Source organism: Eschrichtius robustus, chromosome 3 (genome assembly GCF_028021215.1).
Source record: "Eschrichtius robustus isolate mEscRob2 chromosome 3, mEscRob2.pri, whole genome shotgun sequence".
In the NCBI taxonomy this organism is placed as follows: Eukaryota; Metazoa; Chordata; class Mammalia; order Artiodactyla; family Eschrichtiidae; genus Eschrichtius; species Eschrichtius robustus.
The window spans coordinates 36,208,467-36,222,703 of NC_090826.1; the positions used below are offsets into that span (position 1 = coordinate 36,208,467).

A 14,237-nucleotide genomic window follows, 5' to 3' on the forward strand; every position below is an offset into this window, starting at 1 on the left:
AGACCACCTTATTTTGACGTAGCTACTTTACACACACACACACACACACACACACACACACACATTCTTTGCAATCATTGAATAAAGCTATATGAAACAATCTTATGACACTTCCTAACATTTCTTTATACAAATATTTTTGAGGACACAGAGGAAACTTCCCTAAACTCTTAGTTATCAGGAAGAGCTGGGGGTTGGGGAGGGGGGGTAGGATGAATTGGGAGATTGGGATTGACATGTATACACTAATATGTATAAAATAGATAACTAGTAAGAACCTGCTGTATAAAAAAGTAAAATAAAATTGCAAATCAAAAAAAAAAAGGAAGAGCTGGGATTCTCCTGGTTTACTTTATGGACACTGTAAACCATTAAAACAGTGCTTTGCGTTTAGTTTTAGCTGTGAGAAATCTTGGGGATATATCTATAATCCTCTTCCAGCAAGCACATAAAACCTTAGGACAACCACTTTTGGTATTCTTATCCTGGCTGCTTTTTATTATTTTTCCTATGCTGATTTCCACTTTGCCTACAAGATTTTTAAAAAGATTTCTTCTTTTTAAAAATCTTATACTTCAGACAATTTTGTAAAATTGCTTCAACTTTGTTTTAGAATGAGGCAGGATATAGAGAAATTAAGTACAATATCAATGATTAATCATTTGTTGCAAACATATTACCAATTTGTTTTTAGATTTCATTTTAAATTTCCTGTCCTTTATGAAATCAGGTCTTTCGCTTCTTTGTGACTGTCATGAAGAGGATCATTGCCATGGATTTGAGCACCCCTTGGCTACCATATTTTTACCCCATAGTTAACATGACTGATTCAGCATAAATCTTAGAGTTTATAGCTTAGAGGAAGCAGAGGTTGCTTCTGACCCTCTTACTTCTCCAAGGGTCCCATTTTGTGGCTTACTAATTTTCAGTTTCAAGTACCACATTTGAACAGGAGGACAGTTATATGTCAGCATAGGAGTGGTTGGCCTATAAGGCCTGGGAAATACCTGGCATTGAACCTGGTCCTTCACAAGACAGGTGTTCAGCAAGAGTTTGGTGACTTAAATTTACTTGCGGCTTATGTGTTTGGATCTGGAAGCAGTTGCCCACCCTTGTGGTCTGGGTCTGGGTTGGGGAGTGTAATCTGCTAGTGTCAACAGTGGCTTGACATCAGTGACATTTTCTGCTTTGCTTTTCTTTTTCAGAATATGATCGGTTGGGCTTCCTCCTGAAGTTGGACTCTAAACTGTGAGTAGAATGAGACAATTCCTTGACTCTGTTGTAGAGAGGTCTGAGAGCTGGGGGCCAACCTCGAAGGGCCAGCTCTCATCAGACCTGTGGTTGTTGGCGGTTCCCTGGGGCCTCTGTCCTCAGTCTGTCAGCTGAAGCTTAGAGCACATTACAGTCCGCAGGGGCCTGGAGAGGATGAGATTGTGGGTGCAAACATAAGGCCTTAGATTTGGCTGGCACAGGAAGCTCGTTACAGAAGGAGCTCCCGCCAGGAGTTTGAAGGACGAGGAGGAAAGGCTTCTGCTGCAGAGTGGAGGATGATCAAGTCACAGCAGGAGGCATTGCAAAGCCTTTCAAAGATGCTCTGCAGCCAGGCATGCAAAACGTTCTGTGCTCAGGCTTCCTCCATGCTTTAACTCCTGTCTCTCTCCCACAGGTCGATCCTCCCTTTCCCTCTACTCTTCCATATGTTTTTTATCTGTGTCTGAAATCCCCTTTGCTTGTCCACTAGGAAAACTTAAAGTCCACCTCCTTCCTATACAGAATTAATTATCTCTTCCTCTGCTTCCTGTGAATTTTCTACCTCTGACACCCATTATCTCATTATACTATAATTAACTGTGTAATAGTTATTAATTTATTAAGAGCACAGGCTCGGAACCAGGCCATGCTTGGTTCAAATCCCGGATTGCCATTTACTTTCTTTGTGATTTGGGGCAGACCACTTAACCACTCTGAACCTCAGTTTCACCTATAACATGAGGACATCAATATACCTACCTCACAGGGTCATTGTAAGGATTGAATTGAAATGGTGAATTTACAGGGGCTTTCAAATAGGTATCTAATTCTTTCAGAATCCTTCCCTGTCCTGGCCCTCTTGGTCTCCCTAGCACCTAGGCAGCGCTGCCACATGTTTGTTAGGTGCTCAGTAAACACTGAACACATGGCTGCATGGCTGGCTGCTTGGCTGCACAGATGACAGGTGGATGCCTGTGTGCTTCCCTCATTAGACTGGGCTGCCTGGAGATTGGGCTCTATCCACTCTGTGTTCGTGCCCTGCACAGGACCCCTCACGTGGTGGATGTGCAGGAAATGGTTGCAGAGCTGCCTGTGGCTCCTTTCTGTGGTTAGTCATCGTTGTACACCACTGCCCCTGTCCTGTACCAGACAGATGTGAAAGATCAGAATTGTGTCTCTTTCTTTCCTCTCTTGCATGAGGCCTTGACCACAGCTGCTTCTGATAGTGATGGCTACACCTACATACAAGGCATCAAACTCAGGGTTATTTGGCTTTCCCACTGAATTGTCTGGCATCTAGCCCCGTTTCCTGGCAACTGGCTTCTTGGCTCTGGTGCCTCATACTATGAGTTCAGGTGTTGTAATTCTCCCAGCTTTTATACATCATGGAGGCAGCCATGAGGGAAGAACAGTCTCTTCTATATACCAAGCTAGTATAGAGATGTCAGTCACATGTTAACATCTAGGGAATGGGGCTTGATTATGCTGGAAATCCACAGGCTTCTTCCTTAGAAAATTCTTGATTTAGTGCTCTGGGCAAAAAACAAATCAAGCATAAGCTATAAGCAAGTGAAATGCCTCCAGAACGGAAGAGATGTAGTAATTTACCAGCTGAATCACATTGATGAACAAAAGACATGTTATCCAGGACACGTTAACTATACTATTTAAACTGTCTTCAGCAGTGTAAGGAGGGGAATTAAGAGGACACTCCTGCCCCACTGACCTGACAGCTGGGTGGTACATAGTAAGCTGTTGTATAGCTTTCTTCTGTGTACCAGACCAGTTCCGTAAAACATTTGAGTCAACTTGGTCTTTAGGCTGGGGAACTGGCTTGGCTTCGTTATATTTAACTCACAGTTTAAGGTATAAGCTAGAACTTTCCTGCCTCTTACTGCAAGAACTTTTCTAATCCAGTGCTATCTTCAGAGCAAAGCACAGATACATAGGAAAGGTTTTTACCTGCTTCCAGGGAGAAGTTTCCAAGTTAAGGATCCTGGTTTTTGGAGGTAATTCCTTAGCAATATTCAGATCTCCCCTTATGAAGTCTTTCTCTGCTGTGTTGTGTTCTATTTCCAATGTATAGGAAAGGACCTGAACTTGGATCAGAACTGGATTTGAATTCTGCCCCTTCTGCTTAGAATTATATGACCTTAGATAATTCATTTTGGCTCTCCGAATCACAATTTTCCTTTATGAAAAACATAGATAATAATACCAATTTCCTAAGGTTTTTATGAAGAATAAAAGAAAGCATTCTATGAGTAAATATACAAATGTAGGAATTTCTTTTTGTTTATCTTGATTGGATTCATTTAGCTTCTATAGTACATGAATTCATATGTTCTGGAAAATTTTTAGCCACTATCTCTTTAAATTTTGCCTCTGCCCCATTCTGTCTCTACTCCTCCTCTGAAACTCTGATTAAGTGTAAGACCAAAAAAAAAAAGTGTAAGACCTTCTCATTCTAGCTTCCAGGTCTACTAACTTCCACATTTTCCATTTTTGATCCTTTCTGCATTGAACTGGAACCCCAAAGGACTCAACTTAAGGATGAACTAGAACTACACCTGTACCTCTAAATCAGGACTGCAGGAAAGATTACCAGAGCTCTGAGCAGATCAGGGCAATAAGTCAATAAAAAAGAAACGCTTGATACTCACAGCCAGGGCTCTCATCACTCAGGTGATCCACGGACTTCAAGCTATGAACTCCGTCTAAGGTCTTCCAGACTGGCAGTGCCTCCATGCTCCTGGCAGAAGCAACTGCAGTCCCTCTCTGGAGGAAGACATGAATTCCTCACAGATAACTTTTCAAGGAAATGAATAGCTCACAGAAAAAATTACTAAGCACATAAGGAAACAAGACTCCATTAGAGAGAACCATGAAGAACAACAGACAACAGAGGGGACCCACAAAGACTTCTGAAATTGGAATTACCAGACACAGTTTATAAAGCAATTAGATAGATTGGTTCAAGATGGCAGAGTAGAAGGACGTGCTCTCACTCCCTCTTGCGAGAGCACCAGCATCACAACTAACTGCTGAACAATCATCGACAGGGAGATACTGGAACTCACCATAAAAGATAGCCCACATCCAAAGACAAAGGAGAAGCCACAGTGAGACGGTAGGAGGGGCACAATCACAATAAAGTCAAATCCCATAACTGCTGGGTGGGTGACTCACAAACTGGAGAACACGTATACCACAGAAGTCCACCCACTGGAGTGAAGGTTCTGAGCCCCACGTCAGGCATCCGAACCTGGGGTCCGGCAACGGGACGAGGAATTCCTAGAGAATCAGACTTTGAAGGCTAGCGAGATTTGATTGCAGGACTTGGACAGCACTGGGGGAAATGGAGACTCCACTCTTGGAGGGCACACACAAAGTAGTGTGCACATCAGGACCCAGGGGAAGGAGCGGTGACCCCATAGGAGACTGAACCAGACCTACCTGCTGGTGTTGAAGGGTCTGCTGCAGAGGCGGGGGCTGGCTTGGCTCACCATGGGGACAAGGACATTGGCAGCAGAAGTTCACAGAAGTACTCTTTGGCGTGAGCCCTCCCAGAGTCCGCCATTAACCCCACCAAAGAGCCCGGGTAGACTCCAGTGTTGGGTCGCCTCAGGCCAAACAACCAACAGGGAGGGAACCCAGCTCCACCCATCAGCAGACAAGCAGATGAAAGTTTTACTGAGCTCAGCCCAGCAGAGCAACACCCAGCTCTACCCATGACCAGTACCCCACATCAGGAAACTTGCACAAGCCTCTTAGATAGGCTCATCCACCAGAGGGCAGACAGCAGAAACAAGAAGAACTACAATCCTGCAGCTGTGGAACAAAAACCACATTCACAGAAAGATAGGCAAGATGAAAAGGCAGAGGACTATGTACCAGACAAAGAAACAAGATAAAACCCCAGAAAAACAACTGAATGAAGTGGAGATAGGCAACCTTCCAGAAAAAGAATTCAGAATAATGATAGTGAAGAACATCCAGGACCTCAGAAAAAGAATGGAGGCAAAGATTGAGAAGATGCAAGAAATGTTTAACAAAGATGTAGAAGAATTAAAGAACAAACAAACAGAGATGAACAATACAATAACTGAAATGAAAACTACACTAGAAGGAATCAATAGCGGAATAACTGAGGCAGAAGAACCGATAAGTGACCTGGAAGACAGAATGGTGGAATTCACTGCTGCGGAACAGAATAAAGAAAAAAGAATGAAAAGAAATGAAAACAGCCTAAGAGACCTCTGGGACAACATTAAATGCAGCAACATTAGCATTATAGGGGTCCCAGAAGGAGAAGAGAGAGAGAAAGGACCCAAGAAAATATTTGAAGGGATTATAGTTGAAAACTTCCCTAACATGGGAAAGGAAATAGCCACCCAAGTCCAAGAAGTGCAGAGAGTCCCGTAGAGGATAAACCCAAGGAGAAACATGCCGAGATGCACAGTAATCAAATTGGCAAAAGTTAAAGACAAAGAAAAATTATTGAAAGCAGCAAGGGAAAAACGACAAATAACATGCAAGGGAACTCCCATAAGGTTAACAGCTGATTTTTCAGCAGAAACTCTACAAGCCAGAAGGGAGTGGCATGACATATTTAAAGTGATGAAAGGGAAGAACCTACAGCCAAGATTACTCTACCCGGCAAGGATCTCATTCAGATTCGATGGAGAAATCAAAAGCTTTACAGACAAGCAAAAGCTAAGAGATTTCAGCACCACGAAACCAGCTCTACAACAAATGCTAAAGGAACTTCTCTAAGTGGGAAACACAAGAGAAGAAAAGGACCTACAAAAAGAAACCCAAAACAATTAAGAAAATGGTCATAGGAACATACATATCTATAATTACCTTAAACATGAAAGGATTAAATGCTCCAACCAAAAGACACAGGCTTGTTGAATGGATACAAAAACAAGACCTATCGATATGCTGTCTACAAGAGACCCACTTCAGATCTAGGGACACATACAGACTGAAAGTGAGGGGATGGAAAAAGATATTCAATTCAAATGGAAATCGAAAGAAAGGTGGAGTAGCCATACTCATATCAGATAAAATAGACTTTCAAATAAAGAATGTTACAAGAGACAAGGAAGGACACTACATAATGATCAAGGGATCAATCCAAGAAGAAGATATAACAATTAAATATGCACCCAAAATAGGAGCACGTCAATACATAAGGCTATTGCTAACAGCTATAAGAGAGGAAATTGACAGTAACACAGTAATAGTGGGGGACTTTAACACCTCACTTACACCAATGGACAGATCATCCAAACAGAAAATTAATAAGGAAACACAAGCTTTAAGTGGCACAATAGACCAGATAGATTTAATTGACATTTATAGGACATTCCATCCAAAAACAGCAGATTACACTTTCTTCTGAAGTGTGCACGGAACATTCTCCAGGATAGATCACATCTTGGGTCACAAATCAAGCCTCAATAAACTTAAGAAAATTGAAATCATATCAAGCATCTTTTCTGACCACAACGCTATGAGATTAGAAATCAATTACGAGGAAAAAACGTAGAAAACACAAACACTTGGAGGATAAACAGTACATTACTAAATACCCAAGAGATCACTGAAGAAATCAAAGAGAAAATCAAAAAATACCTAGAGACAAATGACGATGAAAACATGACAATCCAAAACGTATGGGATGCAGCTAAAGCAGTTCTAAGAGGGAAGTTTATAACAGTACATTCCTACCTCAAGAAACAAGAAAGATCTCAAACAATCTAACCTTACACCTAAAACAGCTAGAGAAAGAAGAACCAACAGAACCCAAAGTTAGTAGAAGGAAAGAAATCATAAAGATCAGAGCAGAAATAAATAAAATAGAAACAAAGAAAACAATAGCAAAGATCAATAAAACTAAAAGCTGGTTCTTTGAGATGATAAACAAAATTGATAAACCATTAGCCAGACTCATCAAGAAAAAGAGGGAGAGGACTCAAATCAAGAAAATTCGAAATGAAAAAGGAGAAGTTACAATGGACACCACAGAAATACAAAGCATCCTAAGAGACTACTACAAGCAACTCTATGCCAATAAAACGGACAACCTGGAAGAAATGGACAAATTCTTAGAAAGGTATAACCTTCCAAGACTGAACCAGGAGAAACAGAAAATATGAACAGACCAATCACAAGTAATGAAATTGAAACTGTGATTAAAAATCTTCCAACAGGGGCTTCCCTGGTGGCACAGTGGTTGAGAATATGCCTGCCATTGCAGGGGAAACGGGTTTGAGCCCTGGTCTGGGAAGATCCCACATGCCGCAGAACAACTAGGCCTGTGAGCCACAATTACTGAGCCTGCGCGTCTAGAGCCTGTGCTCTGCAACAAGAGAGGCCGTGATAATGAGAGGCCCGTGCACCGCGATGAAGAGTGGCCCCCACTTACCGCAACTAGAGAAAGCCCTTGCACAGAAACGAAGACCCAACACAGCCATAAATAAATAAATAAATAAATAAATAAATAAATAAATAAACAAACCCAAAGTTTAAAAAAACAAAAAAAAGATGTAACACGCAAGATTTAAAAAGAAAAAAAAAATCTTCCAACAAAGAAAAGTCCAGGACCAGATGGCTTCACAGGTGAATTCTATCAAACATTTAGAGAAGAGCTAACACCCATCCTTCTCAAACTCATCCAAAAAAATTGCAGAGGAAGGAACACTCCCAAACTCATTCTACAAGGCCACCCTCACCCTGATACCAAAACCAGAGAAAGATACTACAAAAAAAGAAAATTACAGACCAATATCACTGATGAATATAGATGCAAAAATCCTCAACAAAACACTAGCAAACAGAATCCAAGAACACATTAAAAGGATCATACACCACGGTCAAGTGGGATTTATCCCAGGGATGCAAGGATTCTTCAATATACGCAAATCAATCAATGTGATACACCATATTAACAAATTGAAGAATAAAAACCATATGATCATCTCAATAGATGCAGAAAAAGCTTTTGACAAAATTCAACACCCATTTATGATAAAAAATCTCTGGAAAGTGGGCATAGAGGGAACCTACCTCAACATAATAAAGGCCATATACGACAGACAAACCCACAGCAAACATCATTCTCAGTGGTGAAAAACTGAAAGCATTTCCTCTAAGATCAGGAACAAGACAAGGATGTCCACTCTCGCTGCTGTTATTCAACATAGTTTTGGAAGTCCTAGCCACAGCAGTCAGAGAAGAAAAAGAAATAAAAGGAATCCAAATTGGAAAAGAAGAAGTAAAACTGTCACTGTTTGCAGGTGACATGATATTATACATAGAGAATCCTAAAGGTGCCACCAGAAAACTACTAGAGCTAATCAATGAATTTGGTAAAGTTGCCAGATACAAAATTAATGCACAGAAATCTCTTGCATTCCTGTGTGCTAATGATGAAAAATCTGAAAGAGAAATTAAGGAAACACTCCCATTTACCACTGCAACAAAAAGAATAAAATACCTAGGAATAAACCTACCTAGGGAAACAAAAGAGCTGTATTCAGAAAACTGTAAGACACTGATGAAAGAAATTAAAGATGATACCAACAGATGGAGAGATATACCATGTTCTTGGATTGGAAGAATCAATATTGTGAAAATGACTCTACTACCCAAAGCAATCTACAGATTCAATGCAATCCCTATCAAATTACCAATGGCATTTTTTACAGAACTAGAACAAAAAGTCTTAAAATTTGTATGGAGACACAAAAGACCCCGAATAGCCAAAGCAGTCCTGAGGGAAAAAAACGGAGCTGGAGGACTCAGACTCCCTGACTTCAGACTATACCACAAAGCTACAGTCATCAAGACAATATGGTACTGGCACAAAAACAGAAATATAGCTCAATGGAACAGGATAGAAAGGCCAGAGATAAACCCACGCATGTATGGTCAACTAATCTATGACAAAGGGGGCAAGGATATACAATGGAGAAAAGACAGTCTCTTCAATAAGTGGTGCTGGGAAAACTGGACAGCTACATGTAAAAGAATGAAATTAGGACACTCCCTAACACCATACACAAAAATAAACTCAAAATGGATTAGAGACCTAAATGTAAGACCGGACACTCTAAAACTCTTAGAGGAAAACATAGGAAGAGCACTCTTTGACATAAATCACAGCAAGATCTTTTTTGATCCACCTCCTAGAGTAATGGCAATAAAAACAAAAATAAACAAATGGGACCTAATGAAGCTTAAAAGCTTTTGCAAAGCAAAGGAAACTACAAACAAGATGAAAAGACAGCCCTCATAATGAGAGAAGATATTTTCAAATGAATCAACGGACAAAGAATTAATCTCCAAAATATATAAACAGCTCACGCAGCTCAATATTAAAAAGTCAAACAACCCAATCCAAAAATGGGCAGAAGACCTGAATAGACATTTCTCCAAAGAAGACATAAAGATGGCCAAGAAGCACATGAAAAACTGCTCAACATCAATAATTTTTAGAGAGATGCAAATCAAAACTACAGTGAGGCATCACCTCACACCAGTTAAATGGGCATCATCAGAAAATCTACAAACAACAAATGCTAGAGAGGGTGTGGAGAAAAGGGAACCCTCTTGCACTGTTGGTGGGAATGTAAATTGATACAGCCACTATGGCGAACAGTATGGCGGTTCCTTTAAACCTAAAAATAGAATTACCATGTGACCCAGCAATCCCACTACTGGGCATATACCCAGAGAGAACCATAAATCAAAAAGACACATGCAGTCCGCCACAGCAACAGTCATCTCTACCCACCACCAGAGCCTCCCATCAAGCCTCTTAGAAAGCCTCAACCACCAGAGGACAGACAGCAGAAGCAAAAAAAACTACAATCCTGCAGCCTGTGGACCAAAACCCACAGTTACAGAAAGATAGACAAGATGAAAAGGCAGAGGGCTATATATCAGATGAAGGAACAAGAAAAAACCCCAGAAAAACAACTAAATGAAGTGGAGATAGGCAACAACAACTAAATGAAGTGGAGATAGGCAACCTTCCAGAAAAAGAATTCAGAATAATGATAGTGAAGATGATCCAGGACCTGGGAATAAGAATGGAGGCAAAGATTGAGAAGATGCAAGAAATGATTAACAAAGACCTAGAAGAATTAAAGAACAAACAAACAGAGATGACCAATACAATAACTGAAATGAAAACTACACTAGAAGGAATCAATAGCAGAATAACTGAGGCAGAAGAACGGATAAGTGACCTGGAAGACAGAATGGTGGAATTCACTGCTGCGGAACAGACTAAAGAAGAAAGAATGAGAAGAAATGAAGACAAACTAAGAGACCTCTGGGACAATATTAAACACAACAACATTCGCATTATAGGGGTCCCAGAAGGAGAAGAGAGAGAGAAAGGGCCAGAGAAAATATTTGAAGAGATTATAGTCGAAAACTTCCCTAACATGGGAAAGGAAATAGCCACCCAAGTCCAGGAAGCGCAGAGAGTCCCATACAGGATAAACCCAAGGAGAAACACGCCGAGACACATAGTAGTCAAAATGGCAAAAATTAAAGACAAAGAAAAATTATTGAAAGCAGCAAGGGAAAAACGACAAATAACATACAAGGGAACTCCCATAAGGTTAACAGCTGATTTCTCAGCAGAAACTCTACAAGCCAGAAGGGAGTGGCATGATATACTTAAAGTGATGAAAGGGAAGAACCTACAACCAAGATTACTCTACCCGGCAAGGATCTCATTTAGATTTGATGGAGAAATCAAAAGCTTTACAGACAAGCAAAAGCTAAGAGAATTCAGCACCACCAAACCAGCTCTACAACAATTGCTAAAGGAAATTCTCTAAGAAGGACACACGAGAAGAAAAGGACCTACAAAAAGAAACCCAAAACAATTAAGAAAATGGTCATAGGAACATACATATCGATAATTACCTTAAACGTGAATGGATTAAATGCTCCAACCAAAAGACACAGGCTTGCTGAATGGATACAAAAACAAGACCCATATATATGCTGTCTACAAGAGACCCACTTTAGACCTAGGGACACATACAGACTGAAAGTGAGGGGATGGAAAAAGATATTCCATGCAAATGGAAATCAAAAGAAAGCTGGAGTAGCTATACTCATATCAGGTAAAATAGACTTTAAAGTAAAGAATGTTACAAGAGACAAAGAAGGACACCACATAATGATCAAGGGATCAATCCAAGAAGAAGATATAACAATTATAAATATATATGCACCCAACATAGGAGCACCTCAATACATAAGGCAACTGCTAACAGCCATAAAAGAGGAAATTGACAGTAACACAATAATAGTGGGGGACTTTAACACCTCACTTACACCAATGGACAGATCATCCAAACAGAAAATTAATAAGGAAACACAAGCTTTAAATGACACAATAGACCAGATAGATTTAATTGATATTTATAGGACATTCCATCCAAAAACAGCAGATTACACGTTCTTCTCAAGTGCGCACAGAATATTCTCCAGGATAGATCACATCTTGGGTCACAAATCAAGCCTCGGTAAATTTAAGAAAATTGAAATCATATCAAGCATCTTTTCTGACCACAATGCTATGAGATTAGAAATGAATTACAGGGAAAAAAACGTAAAAAAGACAAACACATGGAGGCTAAACAATACGTTACTAAATAACCAAGAGATCACTGAAGAAATCAAAGAGGTAATCAAAAAATACCTAGAGAAAAATGACAATGAAAACACGATGACCCAAAACCTATGGGATGCAGCAAAAGCAGTTGTAAGAGGGAAGTTTATAGCTATACAAGCCTACCTAAAGAAACAAGAAAAATCTCAAGTAAACTATCTAACCTTACACCTAAAGAAACTAGAGAAAGAAGAACAAAACCCAAAGTTAGCAGAAGGAAAGAAATCATAAAGATCAGAGCAGAAATAAATGAAATAGAAACAAAGAAAACAATACCAAAGATCAATAAAGCTAAAAGCTGGTTCTTTGAGAAGATAAACAAAATTGATAAGCCATTAGCCAGACCCATCAAGAAAAAGAGGGAGAGGACTCAAATCAATAAAAGCAGAAATGAAAAAGGAGAAGTTACAACAGACACTGCAGAAATACAAAGCATCCTAAGAGACTACTACAAGCAACTCTATGCCAATAAAATGGACAACCTGGAAGAAATGGACAAATTCTTAGAAAGGTATAACCTTCCAAGACTGAACCAGGAAGAAACAGAAAATATGAACAGACCAATCACAAGCAATGAAATTGAAACTGTGATTAAAAATCTTCCAACAAACAAAAGTCCAGGACCAGATGGCTTCACAGGTGAATTCTATCAAACATTTAGAGAAGAGCTAACACCTATCCTTCTCAAACTCTTCCAAAAAATTGCAGAGGAAGGAACACTCCCAAACTCATTCTATGAGGCCACCATCACCCTGATACCAAAACCAGACAAAGACACTACAAAGAAAGAAAATTACAGACCAATATCACTGATGAATATAGATGCAAAAATCCTCAACAAAATACTAGCAAACAGAATCGAACAACACATTAAAAGGATCATACACCACGATCAAGTGGGATTTATCCCAGGGATGCAAGAATTCTTCAATATACGCAAATCAATCAATGTGATACACCATATTAACAAATTGAAGAATAAAAATCATATGATCATCTCAATAGATGCAGAAAAAGCTTTTGACAAAATTCAACACCCATTTATGATAAAAACTCTCCAGAAAGTGGGCATAGAGGGAACCTACCTCAACATAATAAAGGCCATATATGACAAACCCACAGCAAACATCCTTCTCAATGGTGAAAAACTGAAAGCATTTCCTCTAAGATCAGGAACGAGACAAGGATGTCCACTCTCACCACTATTATTCAACATAGTTCTGGAAGTCCTAGCCACGGCAATCAGAGAAGAAAAAGAAATAAAAGGAATACAAATTGGAAAAGAAGACGTAAAACTGTCACTGTTTGCGGATGACATGATATTATACATAGAGAATCCTAAAACTGCCACCAGAAAACTGCTAGAGCTAATTAATGAATATGGTAAAGTTGCAGGATACAAAATTAATGCACAGAAATCTCTTGCATTCCTATACACTAATGATGAAAAATCTGAAAGAGAAATTATGGAAACACTCCCATTTACCATTGCAACAAAAAGAATAAAATACCTAGGAATAAACCTACCTAGGGAGACAAAAGACCTGTATGCAGAAAACTACAAGACACTGATGAAAGAAATTTTTAAAAAAAAGACACATGCACCCCAATGTTCATTTCAGCAGTATTTACAATAGCCAGGTCATGGAAGCAACCTAAATGCCCATCGACAGATGAATGGATAAAGAAGATGTGGTACATACATACAGTGGAATATTACTCAGCCATAAAACGGAACGAAACTGGGTCATTTGTAGAGACGTGGATGGATCTAGAGACTGTCATACAGAGTGAATTAAGTAAGAAAGAGAAAAACAAATATCTTATTTTAACGCATATATGTGGAATCTAGAAAAATGGTACAGATGAACCAGTTTGCAGGGCAGAAATTGAGACACAGATGTAGAGAACAAACGTATGGACACCAAGGGGGGAAAGTGGTGTAGGTGGGTGATGGTGGTGTGATGAATTGCGAGATTGGGGTTGACATATATACACTAATATGTGTAAAATGGATATTTAATAAGAACCTGCTGTATAAAAAAATAAATAAAATTCAAATATTCAAAAAAAATAAAAAATAAAGCAATTAGATATACTCTATTTAAGGAAATAAAGATAATATTGAACTATACACGTGTAATAGGGAACTATAAAAAGCAAAACATTAGATTGGAAAAACAAAACTTATAGAATTGAAAAATACAGTGACCAAAATTAAAAATTCAGTAGAAGGATTTAGCAACAGATTAGATACAACTGAGGACAGAATCAGTGA

The 14,237-nt window shown here is 39.4% G+C and overlaps 1 protein-coding gene across 5 annotated transcripts in view; it reads left to right on the forward strand.

Annotated features, from left to right (window-relative positions):
* ST3GAL3 (ST3 beta-galactoside alpha-2,3-sialyltransferase 3) overlaps positions 1 to 14,237 on the forward strand; it is a 236,181-nt gene that overhangs the window by 123,815 nt on the left and 98,129 nt on the right. For 4 of the 5 annotated variants that reach the window (XM_068539708.1, XM_068539709.1, XM_068539711.1 and 1 more), the window contains one exon: positions 1,206 to 1,248. In XM_068539708.1, the coding sequence (XP_068395809.1) occupies positions 1,206 to 1,248 (43 nt within the window). Of the gene's footprint in view, positions 1 to 1,205; positions 1,249 to 13,601; positions 13,759 to 14,237 lie in introns of those variants that run through there. The other variant, XM_068539710.1, reaches the window with a different exon arrangement.